Source organism: Monodelphis domestica, chromosome 1, assembly GCF_027887165.1.
Source record: "Monodelphis domestica isolate mMonDom1 chromosome 1, mMonDom1.pri, whole genome shotgun sequence".
Classification (NCBI taxonomy): domain Eukaryota; kingdom Metazoa; phylum Chordata; class Mammalia; order Didelphimorphia; family Didelphidae; genus Monodelphis; species Monodelphis domestica.
This window is the reverse complement of record NC_077227.1, coordinates 408667462-408686454: the sequence shown is the minus strand read 5'-3', so window position 1 is coordinate 408686454 and position 18993 is coordinate 408667462. Positions and strand designations below refer to the sequence as shown.

The 18993-nt window shown below is 50.6% G+C and overlaps 2 protein-coding genes across 3 annotated transcripts; both read right to left on the bottom strand.

Annotated features, from left to right (window-relative positions):
* Positions 1-3640: 3640 nt before the first annotated feature.
* Positions 3641-5559, bottom strand: FOXS1 (forkhead box S1). Its single transcript, XM_001364119.4, has one exon. The coding sequence runs from the start codon at positions 5557-5559 to the stop codon at positions 4324-4326; it is 1236 nt and encodes a 411-aa protein (XP_001364156.2). The 3' UTR covers positions 3641-4323.
* On the bottom strand, positions 3641-18766 carry LOC100619304 (interferon regulatory factor 4-like). 2 transcript variants are annotated; one of them, XM_056811973.1, is made up of 8 exons: positions 18371-18766; positions 16609-16798; positions 16337-16410; positions 15771-15876; positions 15452-15544; positions 12081-12470; positions 9157-9275; positions 3641-8300 (listed from the first exon to the last, which is right to left on the bottom strand). In XM_056811973.1, exons 1-8 carry the CDS (start codon positions 18542-18544, stop codon positions 8193-8195), a joined length of 1254 nt encoding a protein of 417 aa, XP_056667951.1. In that variant the 5' UTR covers positions 18545-18766; the 3' UTR covers positions 3641-8192. The 2 variants fall into 2 exon arrangements, with proteins under 2 accessions (XP_056667951.1, XP_056667950.1); XM_056811972.1 differs by lacking the exon at positions 3641-8300 and having other exon boundaries at positions 8309-9275.
* Between the last annotated feature and the right edge of the window lie 227 nt (positions 18767-18993).

The window sequence follows — 18993 nt, the reverse complement described above, 5'->3', positions numbered from 1 at the left end:
GGTGGTGCATCCCTTCCTCCCTAGGGTTCCCAGCATGCCTTCCCGGCTCCCCTCCCTCCCACCCAGCGCGGCAGACCCCAGCCTCTCGGGCACTCCGAAGGCCCTGGCTTTCAGTTTGTTCTCTCCCCTCCCCCGCCTCTCCCCGCCGAGGTCGCAGCCGTCCTAAAGTTAGAGGCAGACCCGTCTCTGGGATGAGGGGAACCGAGGAGAGAGAGGAGGGAAGTGTGCGTGTGGGAAGGGGGAGTGCAGCTGGCCTTGGGAACGCTTTCCCAGCTCAGCTCCCGGTCGCTGAGACCGGGCTTGGCCCCCATGAGGGGCTGCCCACAGCAGGGGCGAGTCTGTGGGAACCAGACGGCTCGGGGCACCGCTCCTCGGGCGTGCTTCCTCCCAGGCCCCTTGGGAGCCCAGGGAGAGGAGGGAGGGAGTCTGTGTGGAGGGGAAAGGAGGGAGGGAGGAGGCCCAGGCAGTTAGGTTGATCGGCCAGGCCAGACATACCCAACTAGGCCACACAGCCAGTGGGGCTTCCTGGAGGTGGGGTTGGAGGCGTGGCCCACTGATAAGGGAGAGAGGTCAGAGGCAGAAGATGGAGACTGGGATAAGCAAAGAGAGGAGAAAATCTAAGACATAATTCCAGAAAGGAAAAAAATTATTATTTAAAAAAAACAACCTTACCTTTCATCTCAGAATCAATACCATGTATAGGTTCCAAGGCAGAAGATCTGTAAGGGCTAGGCCATGGGGGTTAAGTGACTTGCTCAGGGTCACACAGCAGGGTCACACAGTCTGAGGCCAGATTTGAACCCACATTTTCCTGTCTCTAAGCCTGGATCTCAATTCACTGAGCCACCCAAGCTGTACTGGGCAGGGGCAAATCAACCTGCCATTTGGTTGGTGGGGGTGGAAGATAGAGTTAGCCCTGGAGGTAGTATAGGCCTCCTATCTGCCCACCTATGCTAGCTGCCACACCAAATGGTGAGCCATTCTCCATGCCCTTCCCTCCTGCCATTGCCTCAGGAGCAGGACCTGAATGCTGGTGATTTTGTTCCCCTATATCCTCTGGTACCCAGGATGCCCTGGAGCAGGGAGCACTCAGCCTCAAGGCCTCCTGGGTCCTCGGAGGGCTTCACTTCAGGACTGGGGACATTAATAGCTACTTGTCTTCTACCTCAGCCTTCTCTCCTGTAAACTCCCTATTCTGGGGGTGGATGTCCGTCTCTTTATCCTTGAGTCCTGTGTACTGGGCATGCCTCAGAATATTGATTCCTCTGGGTGCCTGTACACTTTGTCCTTGACCATTATTCAGGGTTGGTATCCATCACAGTGTCTACAACCAAATGCCTTTCTCCTGGTGTGCATGGTCACTAATATGAAGCCACTGTCAACCCCTCCGTTTTCCTCCCTCCTTCCGTCCTACTTGATCTGGGAAGGAGGGAGGGATGCTGTTGGACACACTTAACTATAAAAGGGAAGTCAAAGATGCATTACCCAGGTGTCTGTCACCAGCCTTTACCCAACAGTCAATGGTCTAAAAATGACTGGAAATTTATGTACAGAGATTATTAGGCACTGGGGTGGGCAGAAACTTGTGCTCCAGCAGTACACAGTCTTTGCTTTGTCTGACTAATCTGCCCAGTAAGAGAATGATATCCCTTTCCCTCCAGGAACCCTGAGGATTGGGCTTCCTGTGGTCCAGATGGGAAGACTGCGGCTCTGAAAGAGGAAGTCACTTGCTAGGAACATCCTAGTAGGATAGGGTGGGGGGAAACACAACCTAACCTCTACTCCTGTATTCTTTCCTCATTCCAAGGATCAAAAGGGTCTTTGAGAGAATTCATCATCAGTGGGATAAATGCCTTCTCCCCCATGTCCCCACCCTCTACCCATCAATGTCTGATGTCTCTACATTGGCAACAAATGCCTTCCTTGATTCACAAGAGTTGAAAGAGGGGAGAGGAAACTCTCCCCTAGGTGGTTCAGTGGATTGAGAACAAAGCCTAGAGATGAGAAGTCCTGGGTTCAATCTTAATACAGATACTTCCTAGCTGTGAGACCTTAGGCAAATCACTTAAAACTCATTGTCTAGCCCTTACCACCCTTCTGCCTTGGAACCAATACATGGTATTGATCCTAAGACAAAAAGTAAGAGTTTGAACGAAAGAAAGAAAGAAAGAAAGAAAGAAAGAAAGAAAGAAAGAAAGAAAGAAAGAAAGAAAGAAAGAAAGAAAGAAAGAAAGAAAGAAAGAAAGAAAGAAAGAAGGAAAGAAGGAAAGAAGGAAAGAAGGAAGGAAAAAAAGAAAGAAAGCGAAGGGGGCAGCTGGGTAGCTCAGTGGATTGAGAACCAGTCCTAGAGACAGGAGATCCTAGGTTCAAATCTGGCTTCAGCCACTTCCTAGCTGTGTGACCCTGGGCAAGTCACTTGACCCCCATTGCCTAGCCCTTACCACTCTTCTGCCTTGGAGCCAATACACAGTATTGACTCCAAGACGGAAGGTAAGGGTTTTAATTAAAAAAAAAAGAAAGAAAGAAAGCGAGGGAGGGAGGTGGGGAGAGGCCACCAAGAATCTTGGGACCTAGGAGACTAGTGATTCCACTGGTCTAGGAGAATGAAAGACACTCTCCTAATTATCCTAATCACAAAGAAGAGACCCAGTTGACTTCCAGAAAAGAGGAGTGGTCAGGGGAAGAAATAGGTATCAAACTCTCAAGGATTCAAATTCATTCTTCCCCAGACTGGGGCTGTGGGGAAGTGAAAAAAGTTAGGAAAACTATGTCAGAAAGGGTTGGAGGCTTTGATCTGACTCCCCAGTGGCTGGAGATGCTAGATGGAACAAAAGAAAGGCAGAATATAGTGATATTTTAGTGGAAAGAATAATTATCTGAAAATAGTTTGGGTTCGAATCTTGACTCTGCCTTAATTTTACTTTGTGACTTGAAACAAATCACTTTCCCAATTCCTTCTTATATGAAATAAGGAAACCAGACTAGTAAATCTCTAAAGGTCCTTCCCATTCTGAGATTTGAATTCCATGAGACTATGAGTATCTTCACTCCTTGCCTCTAACAGGGATACCTCTCCCCTGAGTCTCCCCAGCTCTGAACTGACCTCCAAGAACATTTTGGAGTGGAGGCTGGGTTGGGGGGTGGGGGGAGTGTTTGGTTGGTGGATTATAGCTGTCCTGACCACTGAGAGAAGGGGCCTAGAAGATGAAGGGACAACTTCTTGGGACTGAGGTGGAGGAAGTAGATAGTGGATAGTGGGGGTTCTAAGGAATCCATTGTCTATCCTCTGGAATTCTTGGTCAGTGCAGAGTTCCCAGCCCCATGTTGCAGGGGAAGAAGGGGGAGCATCTGGAAAGAACAAGGAATAGACTCCTTTTCCTCCTTGTATTCTCTCTGGATTCTCTTCTTTCCCTGTTTTCCCACCCATTTGTTTCCTCCTCCCATCCTAATCTCCCTCTTCCCCCCTCCCGGAGTGGCAGGAAACTCCCACCAAAAGTCCCCTTATAGGGCAATCCTCATGGGACACAGAAACTCAACCCACTCCCTTCCCCATTCCTACCCGAATGGGAAATGGCTACCCAGAGGCAGTCCTGGAAGAATCCAGGAGTCCTGAATCCCATCCACCAAACCAGGCTTATGATGTCTTTCAAGACTCACTTGCTTTATTAAGTAGAGTGTTGAGTAAAATCTGACAAAGGTCCAGGCTCACACCTCCTTCCCCACACTCCCCAAGTTTGTCCATGGAGGACCATGAGGTCACTGGCCCAAATTCTGGGATCCTCGGGAAGCAGAACCCTGTGTCATTCAAGGAAGACAAAGATCTCCTGTTTCTGTTGCTTCTTCAGTCCTGTTCAGTAGTGAGAAGAGCTCTGGATTAAGAAGACTCAGAAAACCTAGGTCTGGGCTCTGGCTCTACGTACTACTAGTTGTGTGACCTTGGGCAAGTCATTGCCCTCCTTTGCTTCCTCCTTTGTAAGATGAAGGTGTTGGATTAGGTGACTTCTTAAGTCCCCTCCAGATCTAATAGTTCTGTGATTTAATCCTTAGTTTTTCATACATTTGTGAGAATAATTCCTCTCCCTGGCCTGGAATTCTGGCCCCCATCTTTACCAAGGGGAGAGCCCTATCCTTTGCCATCCCTGGCACCCTCTCTCTCAGAGACCCAGTGTGCTGGCGACAGACGGAGCAGGGCATCTTCTGGAGAGTATTGCTTAGCTCCATCCCTCAGGTAAGAGTCCATTCTTTAAGCATGTCCTTGCATGAAGAAGTTGGGGGAACCTGTCTGGCTGTACAAGGGAAGAAGCAGAGGGCCAGAAGGAGACTTCATTCAAAAAAGAACATGCCTGGGGTCCGATAGAGGCAGTGGGGTAGCCCTAGCTGGTAGCTTCCTCCTCCTTGGAGTGGGAAAGTCCCCCCAGTCCAGGGCTCCTTCTGGTTCCCTCGAAGGGGTAGTGGGGATTGGAAAGGAGCTGACTGAGTTGGGGTGGCTGGGGAAGCCGGAGCAGGTGTGAGCAAATGATCCAGGCCCGGACCGCAGCCCCGCTCGTCCATGCAGAAGCTCAGGGCTTGGACCCGGCACTGGTAGCTGCCACCCAGAGCTTCAGCCCCACCAAAGTTGCCAAAGATGGGTAGCCCTGCCTTGCCATAGGCCTCACTCTCTGGAAAGCGGGCTGGGGAGGGCTGAGGGCCCTGAGGGGCAGGGAAACCTGGGGGCAGGCTAAATGCTGGGCATGGAGAGGCAGAAGAGGAGGAAGAGGAGGAGGAGGAGGGCGGAAGCTCTTGAGGGTCCACCCTCTGTCCAGGAGACCTGGCTGGCTCTGTAGGCTCCTTCAGGTCCATCAGCATCTGGGAGGCTGGCAGGGCCAGCGGCTCAGACGTGGAAATGTATAGACCAGCTGGGGTGGTAGGGAGGGCCTCCGCAAGACCCCCAAAGAGGCTCTCATTGGGTGGTGTCTCTGGATTGGGATGGCAGAGACCCTGGGGCTCAGGCAGCTCCAGGGATGGGGCTAGACATGGTCCAGTGGTAGTCCTGGCCTGGCTAGAAGTACCCCTCTGCTCCCGGGCATCACCATGAGGGTCTGGCATCCCAGCGGCCCGATAGCCTCCGCGACCTGGCCCTGCCCGGGCCCTGCTCTTGGCCTTCCTTTGGGTCTCCGATTCGGGCTCAGACCCCCTCTTGCGGGTGAAGCGGCGCCTCCTTCTCAGGAAGCTGCCATTCTCGAACATGTTGTAGCTGTCAGGGTCCAGGGTCCAGTAGCTGCCCTTGCCGGGTCTACGGTCATCTCGGGGCACCTTGACAAAGCACTCATTGAGGGACAGGTTGTGTCGGATGCTGTTCTGCCAGCCAGGCCGGTTGTCTCGATAGAAAGCAAAGCGGCCCATGATGTAGTGGTAGATGGCACTGAGAGTGGCCCTCTGGCCTGGGGAGCTCTGGATGGCCATGGTGATGAGGGCGATGTAGCTGTACGGGGGCTTGGCCAGCTCCCCTGGCCGGTGGGGACCTGGGTCCTGGCTCTGGCCATTCCCAGGCCCCCGTGGCGTGGGACAGTCAGGCTGCATTTCTTTCCTTTCCCAGAGGCCTTCACCGCCAAAAGCCGTTCAGGAGCCTCCGCCAGCTGGTTAAAAGCCCTCGGCCCGCCCAGCCCCTTTGGCCTGGAAAGGCTGGAGGGGAGGGACTCGGCCTCTCTGCCCCCACCCCTTTCACACCGCGGCCAGCCCTGGTTGGAGGGAGCCCTGCCCCAGCCCTTGGGGACCCGGGGAGGGGCCACGCTTTGGCCCAGCCCCCCAGGCTCCAGGGCTGAGGGTCCCAAGGGAAGGACCACAGGAGGACGAAGGAGAGGCTGGGCTGGCTGGACTGGCTGGGCAGAACTGAAAAAAGAGCCGCAAAGTCAGACTAGAGTTTCCTAACTGCCTTCTTGCCTCTCTCTTTCCCTGGGCTTCTCCATCTCCAGAGGTGGCTTAGCACTTTCCTTCCCATTCGGCCTGGGGGCTTTTATCTCTGTCCTTTCCCCCCTCCCTCCCGCACTCTCTCTTTCTGTTTCCCTTCTGGTCGCTCTTGCCTTCCCCCTTCTCCTCTTCCTTTTCTCTCCCCCCACCCCTTGACATCTCCCTTCTATACACTCCTCCAGACACTCCAGGCTCCTTTTAGGACTCCATCCTTTCCCCTTTGCAAACAAGGGCCTCTCCCTCAGGAGGAGATGAGGGTGAGGAGGAAGGGAGAATGGACGGTGGGGGGAGAGTATCAAAGAGGGGGGTCCTCTGGGGGAACCACGGGAGAAAGGAAAGGGGTTGTGGGGAAGGAGAGGAAGGAGTGAGGGCCAAGAGGAGAAGGGAGCCTGGAGGGGGTGGGGGGGAAGGGAAGGGAGGAGCGAGAGCTATGAGGCAGGCAGGGGAAAATGGGGGCTTGGGGTGTGGAAGGAGGGCCAAGAGCCAGAGAGGTGGGGAAGAAGGGAGAAGGGGTCCCGAGGCAGGAGAGGAGGAGGGGGGCTGCTGGGAGGGAGGAAGAGGAAGGGTGGGTGTGGGGAAGCCCCTGGCCCTTGTAGAGGAAGGATGTGGGAGAGAGACTTCAGTAAGCTCTGTAGCTCCTTGGCCGGAGCTCCCTCTGCTGAGCTCCGAAGAAAAGGCTGTCTTTCTGGGCTTAGCCACATTTTCTCCTTTCAACCTGCCCCAGCCCTTATAGATCTTGGGGAGTGAGTGCAGGGAGAGGAAGGACATACTACTCAACTTTAGGAGCCATCAGTGGCTCTGAGTCAGATCTTTCCTGGGGACCCGGAAAACAGGAATCGATGGAAAGATAATAAAGTCAGAAGACCTGGATTCAAATCCCAGTTTTATTCCTTACTTGTGTGAACTTGGGCAAGTCACCCTTGAGGAACCCACTCCTGGCCCTGGTGTCCCATTCCCTCTGGGGCCCTTGTTTCCCTATTTCATTCATAAAATGAGGAGGGTGGTCCTGGATGATCCCCAGGGTCCTTTCCAGGGTCCAGCTAACAAGAGAATGGAGGGAGGGAGCAGGGCAGGTGGGGAATTGACCACAGGCCTGTCTTACTTCGGCCCCACCCCTGAGGCTCTCCCAGCATGATCTCTCTCATCCAAGACTGTTCTACACAGGCAGCATGACAAGAGAGGTTTTTTTTCTTCCCCTCTCTTTAAAACCCTTACCTTCCATCTTGGAGTCAATACTGTGTATTGGTTCCAAGGCAGAAGAGCTGTAAGGGTTAGGCAATGGGGGTTAAGTGACTTGCCCAGGGTCACACAGCCGGGAAGTGTCTGAGGCCAGATTTGAACCCAGGACCTCTGGTCTCTAAGGCCTGGCTCTCCATCCACTGAGCTACTCAGCTGCCCCCGACAAGAGAGGTTTTTGATATTGTCAATGATGGCCTTCAGCCTGCTGTTGTTGATGAAGGTGCCATGGAGTCCAGGGAAAGGCGGCCTGGGAGGACTTTAGACCCTAGTTCCCAATCCTAGCCCTGCCACTGTAGGGCCATAGACCACCCCACCCCCCCAGCCTCAGTTTCCTCCCTACAAAGATATGGACAATAACTCCTTTTCCCGTCTCTCCTTGTGAAATCCAAATGAGGAAACAAGGCCGGCTACCACCGATAGGAGGCCTTTTAAGCTTACAAAATGCGCTGTACATGCTGCCTCGTTTTCACCACCGCTCCTGAGGCAGATACTACCCGTAGGAACATCTCCACTGGACAGAGATCGCTTCTCAGAGGTGGTGTGACTAACCCACATCACGGCCCGAATCCCTGTGGCTTTGAGAAGCGAACCTGAAGCTCCCCGACCCGGTGCTCTTTCCACTGGACCCCTGACAAACGGGTTACAGTTCTGTTTACCATCACATCAGCACAGGAGGCATTCCAAGGGCAGGAACGGGACAGAGCTGCCCGGAGTTCTGGACGTCTGGGGGTGGGCACAGAGAGGCCAGTTTTCAAAAGGGTTAAAGGGTTCCTCGTGTGAACAACGCCTAAAGCTCACTCAAGTTTGGTTTAGACACACAGCTTGGGCTCCCTCACTTCCAAGACTCTCACACACTGCCTGGCACACACAAAGCCTCCTCTGAGGCAGGTGGCATGAGCGTGAGGGTAGCCTGGGGAAAACACTGGCTCAGCTTGGAAGAAGATGCGCCCTAAAAGGGAGATGCTCTGGAGAGCGGGAGTTTCTCCAGAGATGGGGTGAGGCCACAGTCAGGGCTGGTTCGGCCTCTTTGGAGCACTGGGCTGGGAACCTGGAGGAGCCTGGGGGCTGAAACGCTTAGAGTGCAGGAAGAGCTCTCGGGCGAACACAGGCTCCACCTGGGGAGGAAGAGAAAGGACGGATGCACAGATAAGAGAGGCTCTCCCTATTCACCTGGCCCCTTGTGGCCCTCACTTTTCTTCAGGTACCCCGCTTTTGGCACTACCTACTTCATCATCTCAGACCACCCCGATTCCCTGCTCCCTCCCTCAGTGCCTTAAGGACTGTGAAATATGAGGAGGAGCCATTTCCCTGAGAAAGCATGGGGCCAAGAGAAGGGGGGAAAGGCGGTGCTGGTGGGATGGCAGACCAAAGGCTGGACTTGGATCAAGAAGACCAGAGGTGAATTCTGCCTCAGACACTTATTAGAGGTCACTGAACCTCTCTCAGTCTCAGTTTCTTTATCTGTACAGTGGGAATAATAGTACCACCTCAGAGGGTTATTGTGGAGGTCAAATGAGGTAACATATATAAAACTCTTTGTAAAACTTAAAGTTCTATATAAATTCGAGGTATATATTTAGGGAGGATGGGACCCTGAGACCCTTCAAGGGTAAATCAAGTCAAAAGTGAGAAGTGACTTGCCCTCCTCTCTCTCCCAGTGATCCCCTGACTACCTCCTTTATTCCCAAGCTGGGCCTGGCTCATGGGCTCCCACAGGTACTTCCCAAAGACTGGAAAGGATACAGAGAGGGAGGCTGGAAAAAAAAGACCCCAGTAAGGTCTAGCAGAAGGTATAGTAGGTCATCTAAAAGGAACTTTAGAGATGATCTAGTTCAGTTTTCTAGTTTTATGAGAAAGATAATACTGAGGGCCTGAGAGAAATGACTTGTCCAAGATCATACAGTATGGTTGTGGTTGTGATCTACTGTGGGAAGGGAAGAGGCCTGGCTGTCCTCTCCTCCTCAAACTCACATGAGCCATGATGAGTCTCCCCTGGGACTGACAGCTTGGACCTGGGTACTCCTCTCCAAAGCAGAGTTGGATCTGGTACTGGGGTGCGGGCTCCCCAAGAGACAGGTACCGACGCAGCTCTGCAAAGCACAAGGGAAGATGTGGTTCCTGGTGATCCCTAACTCCAACTCTGGGGCAGCATCAGGATCCCAGATCTTTCAGCAGTGGGTAGACCAGCCTGCCCACAGTGAAGGTTTTGAACACTTTTCCTATCGGTTTTTTTTGGGGGGGGGGAATTGGGCCTAGGTGGCCATGAACCAGCCTAACCCTATAGTTTCTGCCAATAGGGGTGCCCAGCCCCTGTGCTTGGCCCTGACACTGCTCTCAGGCACTCATCCTTCATTCTTAATATAGTAATAGCTGCTCATATTTCAATAGACTTTAACAGTCTATAAAGCACTTTCCTCACAACAACCCACTGAGGCAGGTGATCCAAGAACAATATCATACCCACCGAGGCAACCAAGGACTGTGGAAAAATTGCTTCAGGCTCCACTGCAAAAGCCCCAGGTTTGAGTTCTGGCCTGACCATTCAGTATGGTGAGACTTCAGGCATATTTTGCCTTTTCTTTTTCTTCTGCTAAACTCCTCTTGCCATTCTGGGCAAGTCCCTCTGTCTCTATATGCCTCAGTTTCCTTTATTGTAAAACTGGATAAAATGTACTCCCCCCCTCCAGACTTATGTGAGGATCAAGTGAGATATTTATAAAGCATTTCGCGTAATGCTTGGCACATAGTAGGTGTGCCTGTTTCTCTTCCTTCTCATTCTTTGCTGTGACAGGAAGGGGCTGGAAGGGACCTTAGATTCTTGAAAGTCCTGCCAACAGCACACACGTAATCTGGCAGGTTCTGCCAGGCTGGAAAGACTTCAGTGGCACTGATGGACCATGTGTTTGTCTTCTGTTGACTAGCTAATTGAAGAGGCCCATTAAGAGAGGGTCAGGCAACTAGGAGGCACAGTGGATAAAGCACCAGGCCTGGAGAGATCCTGGGTTCAAATCTAACTTTAGATGCCTCCTAGCTGTGTGACCTTGGGCAAGTCACTTAACACCCATTGCCTAGCCCTAATCTCTCTTCTGTCTTAGAATTATTTATTACTAAGACCGAAAGGGAGGGGAGAGGGGGAAGACAGAGATAGAGAAGGCTAGCCATTAGGGCACACTTTTTTTTTTTTTGGCTATAGCAATTCATAAAATAGTTTGCTAAATCATAAGCTAAGGATTAAGAGACTGATATATAGAACTCCACATAAAGAAAATTCCCTCTACTAATACAGGTAGGTACTTTCTCTGCAACTTCCTGTCTTAGAGCTGCCTAAAGCACTGAAAGATTAAATGATTTTATCTGGCTTATACAGCTAGTGTATATCAGTGGCAAGACCTGAACCCAGGTCCTTCTGGCTTCATGGCTGGTTGTGGGATCATCATCTTCATATCCCTCCCACTGCAATCTTGGATTCTGCCTCAGGGTTCCCCCCCTCCCCCATTGGTAAGTTTTCCCCTGGTGCTCAGGTTTTCCCACTAATTCCCAATAGTTTCCACATCATACCTTTTCCCATTGTCTTTATCTTTCTCTCACTGGAACCTGGTCCTTAGGTCCCCCGACTCTGATAGGTGAACTTTCACCTTATTTTGCATGCAGTCCCCTTACCATGCAGCAGAGTTTATTCCAGCCCTCTCCCTCACCTCCTCTATGTGCTGTCTTCATTTATTTGAATGGGTGAAGGCAGGGACTGTGTTGTTTCATTATATTTGTGTCCCCAGCACTTAGCACAGTGCCTGGCAAATAGTAAGAATATAATCTTCCTTCCTTCCTTCCATCCTTCCTTCTTTCTCTTCCTTCCTTCCTTCCTTCCTTCCTTCCTTCCTTCCTTCCTTCCTTCCTTCCTTCCTTCTTTCTCTTCCTTCCTTCCTTCCTTCCTTCCTTCCTTCCTTCCTTCCTTCCTTCCTTCCTTCTTTCTCTTCCTTCCTTCCTTCCTTCCTTCCTTCCTTCCTTCCTTCCTTCCTTCCTTCCTTCCTTCCTTCCTTCCTTCCTTCCTTCCTTCCTTCCATTCTTCCTTCCTTCCTTCCTTCTTTCTCTTCCTTCCATTCTTCCTTCCTTCCTTCCTTCCTTCCTTCCATTCTTCCTTCCTTCTTTCCATTCTTCCTTCCTTCCTTCCATTCTTCCTTCCTTCCTTCCTTCCTTCCATTCTTCCTTCCTTCCTCCATTCCTTCCATTCTTCCTTCCTTCCTTCCATTCTTCCTTCCTTCCTTCCATTCTTCCTTCCTTCCTACCTTCCTTCCATCCTCCCATCCTTCCTTCCTTCCATTCTTCCTTCCTTCCATTCTTCCTTCCTTCCATTCTTCCTTCCTTCCATTCTTCCTTCCTTCCTTCCTTCCTTCCTTCCTTCCTTCCTTCCTTCCATTCTTCCTTCCTTCCTTCCTTCCTCCCTCCCTTCCTTCCTTCCTTCCTTCCATTCTTCCTTCCTTCCTTCCTTCCTTCCTCCCTTCCTTCCTTCCTTCCTTCCTTCCTTCCTTCCTTCCTTCCTTCCTTCCTTCCTTCCTTCCTTCCTTCTCTTTCTTCACCCATTATGACATGATGCCTCTGAAATTTTGTGAGTGAAGTGATATTAACAGCAGCTCATGCTTTTACATTACTTTAAGTTTTACAAAAAGCTTCCTTCACCTGGACAATGTAAGACAGGGAGTAAAAATATAATCTTCCTTGTAAGGACGATGAAACTCAGAGAACAGCTTAGCCAGGGGTCTCAAACCCATGCCTCTTCACTGAACACTGATCTTACTTTATGCAAAGGGCACCCTTATCTCCTCATGCTCCTCTTACAGCATTAACCCTCCTTTGTCCCCAAATTGGACCTTGCCAGGCCTTCCCCACCAGGTGCTTACGATCCAGGAACTGCTGGGTGTCCAACAGCTTATAGGTCTTCTCTCTTTCCAATTTGTTGGGCTGGTCACAATGGGGCGCCAGAGGGCCTCTCCAGTAAACCCGACCCTGGCACTGCCTCTTCGCAAAGACCCCCTCAGGAGCTACCCACAGCAAGACTCCCTTGTCCAGGTGAGGCAAGAGACGCTCCAAGATCTGGGTAACAGGTGGGCTGGCCCCTGGCAGAGAGTGAGGTGATGGAAAATGGATCTGCTCCAGCTTGGCAGGGCCATAGAGATGTGGGCTGTCCATGGGCACAGGCCGGGTTGTCAAGCGGCAGCCCTCAGCAGTGTAAGCGATAGCCTCCTTCACCAGGACATCTCGGTAGTACAGACGGATGTGGAGCCAGCAGTCTGGAGTGAGCAATACATCAAATCATCCCCAATCATTTTCTGAGCATTGACTAAACTTCCAGCCCTGTCCAGGGTACTGAGGAGGAGCTGGAGACCAAATCAATGGGTCCCAGCCCTCAGGGAATGCAGTCTAGCCCAGGAGTCAGCATTCACCCATGGGAAAGGGCCAGGCAACTGTGGACTGGGCCTAGTGAGCGGAACAGACAGTAGGATAGTGAGGAATTGTAACCTTTGGAGCTGGAAGCAGTCAGGGAATACTTCCTAAAGGAGGTGGGATTAGAGCCTGAGCCATATGCTCTGTTCCCTGATTTTATACTTCCATCCTCTGTTGTTCATCTCCCTGACTAGATGAGGAGCCCTGGGAGGGGGGAGGGTGTCTATTTTCTGAGTACTGTCACAAAATAATTGAACACGGGATTTTAGGCATATATTAATCACTCAGTGCATACCTGGTGCATGAATGAAAAGTGGAGAGTCATCAAGTAATCGACAAGCATTCCTTAAAGATATATAGAATGCCAAGTACCATGCCAAGCATTGGGCATACAAGAAAAGAAAAAAATAGTCCCTGCCCCTCAAGGAACTCAGGTTCTAATAAGGAGATAACATGCAAATAAATAGGCACATGCAAGATACATACAGAGTAGATAGAGGGAAACCTCTGGTTAGAGTGATGCAGAAAGACTACATCTGAGTGGAGAACTGAGCCAAGGATGTCAATAGGAGGCAGGAGATGGAGGACTGAAGAACAACAGATAAGCAGACCACCGTGGCTGGATTATAGAGCTTTCAGAAGAAAACAAAGGTTAAAATGATTGTAAAATGACTATTTGGTTGTGAAAGTAACAGGGTGTCACTGGGGAGATCTGTGCTTTAGGAAAACCACTTTTGTAGCTGAATGGGAAGTCAAATGGCAAGGTAGTAGGGCAAGGGGAACAAGGGATCCAAAAGTAGAGACTAGGGTAGAGGATGGTTCACCAAGGGTTTGAGATTGGGAAGGAGAGAGTAGGTGTGACAACCTGGAAAAAGTATTGAGATGTGGAGTGATTGGAGATCCCAGGGACAAAGAATAGGATTAGTGGTTCTAAGGCATAGGGAGAGGCAGAGATGGAGAGAGTGAATAGACTTGAGATTTTATGAGTATGAGAAACTCCCACATAAAGAAACTCCCTCCCTCAACGCAGATCAGCACCTTTTATGAAACCTAAAGACTTGGGGGCAGCTAGGTGGCTTGAGAGCCAGGCCCAGAGATGGGAGGTCCTGGGTTCAAATTTGATCTCAGACATGTCTAGCCTGTGTGACCCTGGGCAAGTCACTTAACCCCCACTGCTTGGCTCTTACCACTTTTCTGCCTTGTAACCAATACATAGTATGATTCCAAGATGGAAGGTAAGGGCTAAAAAAAAAAAAAGAAACTTAAAGACTTGCCTAGAGCACTGAAAAATTAAATAACTTGACTTGCCCAAGGTCACACAATCAGTATATATGAGAGGTAGGGATAGAATCCAAGTCTTCCTGGCTCCAAGGTCAACTCTGCACTATGATCAAAGAATTTTTGAGTTTATGAACATATATTTTCAGCAACTAGGTGGTGCTGTGGACAGACATGGGATTAGGAAGAACTGAATTTAAATCTGATTTTGGATATTTACCAGCTGTATGACTCAGGGTAAGTCACCTAATCGTGGTTTACCTCAATTTCCTCATTTGTAAAATGTACTGGAGATGGAAATGGCAAACCACTCTAGAATCTTTGCCAAAAATGGGGTCAGGAGAGTTGGACATGACTGAAATGATTCAACCACAACATTATTAACATAGACACATAATATTTATGGGTGCTGGTAAGATTTAAGGGTGAAGTGGAAAAATGAATCATGAAAATTGAGTACACTGGGGAAGTGGGAAGTTGGAGTATTTGAGAGGAAAATCAATATGCATGTTGAAGTCCCCTAAGATGATGGCAGATGTTAGAGTAGAGAGAAAGACAATGAAGCAGGCACTGACCTAATTGAAGAAAGAGAGGGATGATGTAGGTATGGTCCCAACTCTGTGGGCATGAATGTGGGTCCATGCTCATATACATATGGACATGTTGAGTGTATGATGCATGCATGCATATTAAGTGTGCCATTCGTGTATATAGGTACAGGTACATGTGTTTAGGAGTCTTGTTGTATGTGTCTATGTCAGGGTAGAAGGTTGCTTTTTTTGTGTCATGAATTCCTTTGACAGTCTGGTAAAGCCTACAGGTCACCTTTTCAGAAGAATGTTTTTAAGTGTATAAAATAAGATACAGGATTGTAAAGGAAACCAATCATATTGAAGTACGGTTCTATAAATATACATTTTTAAAATTCATGGACCCTAGGACTATGGTGATGAACCTATGGCACATGTGCCAGAGGGGGCACTCAGAGAATCCTCTCTGTGGGTAGGCACACCATTGCCTCAGCACAGAGTACTCCAGAGTTTGTCACTAGAAAGCCAGAGGGACTTGGGGTCAGGCTGCTCCTCTCCCCCTCTCCATGGGCACCTGAGGACATTTCTCACATCACCTGCCCCTCTAAAAGGTTTACTATTACTGCTCTAGGCTAAGGACCCCAGACTGGGCCATTCAGTAGCCTGGATGGAATTATTCCTCCCCAGTGAGAGGCTCTGACCTCACAGCTGGGAGCCAGGGAGGGGGGGAATTGTGGGGGGGAGGGGGAAGGAGGAACCTAAGTATGTGAGTGATGAACAGAGGTCCACACCTGACTTTTTGGATAGGAGAACCCTCCTCACCTCCCAGGCCAGTTTCACACCCTTTTCACAGTGAGTCACTTAATAGCTCTGAGCCTGCTTCCTCCTCTGTGAGATAGAGGCAATTACCCTCTGCTACATGAGGTTTCTGTGAATAAAGCACAGGCTCAATCTTGAGAGCTAGGGCAAGGGAGGGGGACTGATGGTTCAGAAGAAGCTTCTAGGCTGATGGTCCTTACCGGAGTTGCTGACATCCTCCCAGGGTGTCAGGCTTGGGGGAAGGTGACTCTGTGAAGGGTCCCAACTGTAAAATGTGCCTGTCACTTGGTATCCTGGACAGAAGAAGAGGGAGATAGAAAGAGTACCAGTGTAACCTTGCCCTGGTATACCCCGAGTGGGCCAGGTCCTCTTCCGGACCAGCTCCCTCCCTTCAGGGCCCAGAGAGTAGGATACTTCTGGGAACAAGGGAATAGGAAGTGGAAAGAGAAGGATGAGTTGAAGAATAAGGAAGACCAAAGAGGATAGGAAGACCCAAGCCCATAGAGGCCCCTCCCTTACCAGGCTCAGCCTTTGAACTGGTAAAGCAGGGGGCTGGGGGAACCTGATGGCAGCCCTTAGGAATCCTTTCTTTGCCAATTTCCTCAGCAGCTGAGTCTGAGCCAGCCTAGGCATTGGGAGAGAGGGCCTATGAGGGGTGAGGCATGTGGGGCAGCTGAGACTATAGCCCAACCACTGGTTTCACCAGAGTGGACTGGCCTTCTAGGATGAAACAGGATCTCAGTGGGGAAAGAAGATGGTGAGGACTCATTGCTAAGCAGAAGGGACACCAACTAATCATGTAAGCACACACCAGCATCTAGTTTTTGGTAGAAAACAGCTCAAATGCCTTGGGAATGAGATTGTGGGCAGCACAATTGAGAGTGGAAGGGAGTGAAATTGGATGTGAAGATGCTAGAAGAAGGGCAGCTTCCCACATCTCAATGCCCTAAGTTGGAAGGAGGAGGAATATGGGGCTGGAAGGGATGGGGCTGATTAATTATGAAGGAATTAAGGAAGGGAAAGGCCACTTCAGGGTCAGGATGATGGGGCAAGGATAGAGGTAGAGTGGATGTCTGTACACTGACCTGGTCTGGCCTCTGGAGAGGTTCAGCTGATAGATCTTGTGGGGTTCTGAGACGGCCCTGCTGCCCCTCATCCTCTACAGGAAAAGCAAGTACATACAGGTCTAATTCAAGGTTCTGAGAAAGCTTTGCTTCCTTCCGCTTCTAGTAGTCCCCAGAGCCCTCTGATGCACCCCTCATCCTCACCCCCCAGCAAAGCTTAGGCTCTTTGATGCCTGAGAACCAGAACTTGAATCTCCTGCTTTCCAACCACATGTTCTTGAATTCATGAATACCCAGGTTGCAGATCCCCTCAGAGATGATCTGGTAGACCTTGTAGGGCTCAGAGATGTCCAGTTGGCTCCGATCAATCACTTCCTGGAAGTCTGTGCTCTTGTTGAGGGCACAGCGCAGGCGGGTTTTCCAAACAGAGGGGTCAGCTTTGTCTGTGCCCTCCTGGTATTTACCTTTGTAAATGGCCCAGGCCTAGGGGAAAAGAAGGTTCAAGTCTCCAGACTTTCTCTCCACTCTCCTGGGACTTGGCTCTGGGAATTCTGCCTACATAGGAAGACAAACTGAAGATACCCTGACCTGCAAGTTTGAAGGAAAGATGCTGAGGGTAAAGCATTTGGATGCGGGAAGGGTCTTCCCCTGAAAAACCAACCCCTCCTTCAGGCTGCCCCATTTCTGGTGGCAGCTCAATCACCCAGGCAGAAAACTAGAGACATGCAATTCTTTTCTCTTTCTCATTTCCTACCACCAATCAGTTGCCATGTTCTGTCAATTTCAGCTCAAAATTATTTCTCCCATTCATGCCTTCCTTTCCATTCCCACGACCAAGGCATTACTTCCTTTTGCTTGATCTTTTAGAAGAGCTTCCTATATGGTCTCTTCATCTTTAGTGGCTCCCTTTTCAATTCATCTTGCATACAGTGGCTCAGTCATTTAATCTATCCACATAAATATTTAGGATATGGAAGGATTCTTTGGATATGGAAGGACCCTCCTTTGGAAAATGAAGAATTTGGACGAGGAGGCCATCTCAAGAGTCCCTTCTAAGTTGGTGCAGGAGAAACCTCCCTAGTTCTGTACTCAGACCTGGATCAAACCAGCTCTTCCATATTAAACTATTAAAGTTGTGTGGCTTCCATTGAGCAAGTGGTTTCAGTTCTCTGCCTTTCAGTTTTTTGATCTGTCCAATGAGAGTGCAGAATTAGGCAGACCGTTTCTGAGCTTTCCCCCTCCCAGCTCTATATCTTAGATCTTTCACTGAGGCAGGAAGAAAAGGATTTCTTTGATGAAGGGCAAATTAAGTGCTAGGTGTTGGCAAAGCCCTTTACAAATACTTATTTGATTCTTACCACATGGCTTATGTCCCAATCTGGATTGGAACTCAAGACCTCTGCACCATCTAGCAATCACGGAGGACAAGGTGTACTCTGTGTGCCCTGAGTTAATGGTGCCTCTTCACCTAAACCAAGACCTCCTAGGGGCAGGGGCCAGGTCTCTGACAGAGGTCTGAACTCAGTTTTCCAGCAGACTTGGGAACATCCCATCTTTGACACACTCACTAACTGTGCCACCCTCTAGGCAAGTAACTTAACCTCTCAGATTCAGTTTCTTCATCTATAAAATGGGGTCCCGAGGTGGACTAGATGGCCTCTAAGATCCCTTCCAGCTCTTAAATTATGAACCTATGTTCCTCCGAGAGACAAAGAAGCTGAAGGCTAGAGAGGAGCCCAGAAGCCATGCCGTCCGATGTTGACCTTCAACAGAAGATGAAACTGAAACTGAAACCCAGAGTTGAAGTTCACAGTGTCACAGTTATGACTCGAACTCAGGTCTCCCGCTCTCTGTCCCCTGTCCCACCTCGTCTGCTGTTGAAACAGGGAGCCCACCTGGCGGCTCTATTGATTAGAACGGAACCGACATACCCCCTCTCTCCAGCCCTGGGCCCCTTTCTCCCCACGTGGGTGACCCCGGGGCGGCCCAAAGTGTCCCGGCTTCAGCCTCCCTGCCTCCTCCCCCTCAGGCTGCGGCTCAGCACTGCCTCTTTACCCGAAACAGCGCGGCGTCCTGCTGCTGCCTGTAGTCCTGCTTGGCCGCGTGCTTCCAGGGGATGCGGAACATCGTCTTCTCTCGGTTCTCCCAGCGGAGCCCGGGGTAGTGTCCGCTTTCAATCTGCGCCACCAGCCACTCCCGGAGCCGCAAGGGGCCACCTGGCTCTGCCATGGCCTTGCACTCTTCCTGACTCGGACGGCGCCTCGGGTTTGGGCACCCTGGGAACGAATCTAACAGAGCTTCTCCGGACAGCTCCCGGACGAACTCTGGAGCTCCTGCGCTTTGCTCTGGGCAGTCTAGAGATGGGGAACGAGGAGCAGGTCACCGAAACTAGATGAGACAGGAAGGGCTGGCTGCCTAGGGTCCGGGGGGGGGGGGGGGGGGCTCGGCAATTCGGAAGAAACTATAAAAGTGAAAGCCCGAAGGAGCTTTCGCTTTCCCTTTCGGCCACCTGGTGTGCACCCTGCCCCAACTTCCCTCGCTCTCTCTTCCTATTTCCTTCTCATTCCGCATCTCATTCTTCTCTCCTCCCTTTCTTCCGTCTCCTTCTCTCCTTGTCTTCCCCTCCATCTTCCACGCCCTCAGGTCCCGGACCTCCTTATCCTCGCTCCCCTTTTCGC

Excerpts from the sequence above, each read along its gene's own strand:
- LOC100619304 (XM_056811972.1), bottom strand. The coding sequence starts at position 18,544 with ATGGCAGAGCCAGGTGGCCCCTTGCGGCTCCGGGAGTGGCTGGTGGCG. Across the intron at positions 16,411-16,608 it reads TGAGGGGATCTGCAACCTGG|AGGATGAGGGGCAGCAGGGC; the intron begins GTATTCATGAAT and ends CTTTTCCTGTAG. Across the intron at positions 12,471-15,451 it reads GGAGGATGTCAGCAACTCCG|ACTGCTGGCTCCACATCCGT; the intron begins GTAAGGACCATC and ends TGCTCACTCCAG.
- FOXS1 (XM_001364119.4), bottom strand. The coding sequence starts at position 5,559 with ATGCAGCCTGACTGTCCCACGCCACGGGGGCCTGGGAATGGCCAGAGC.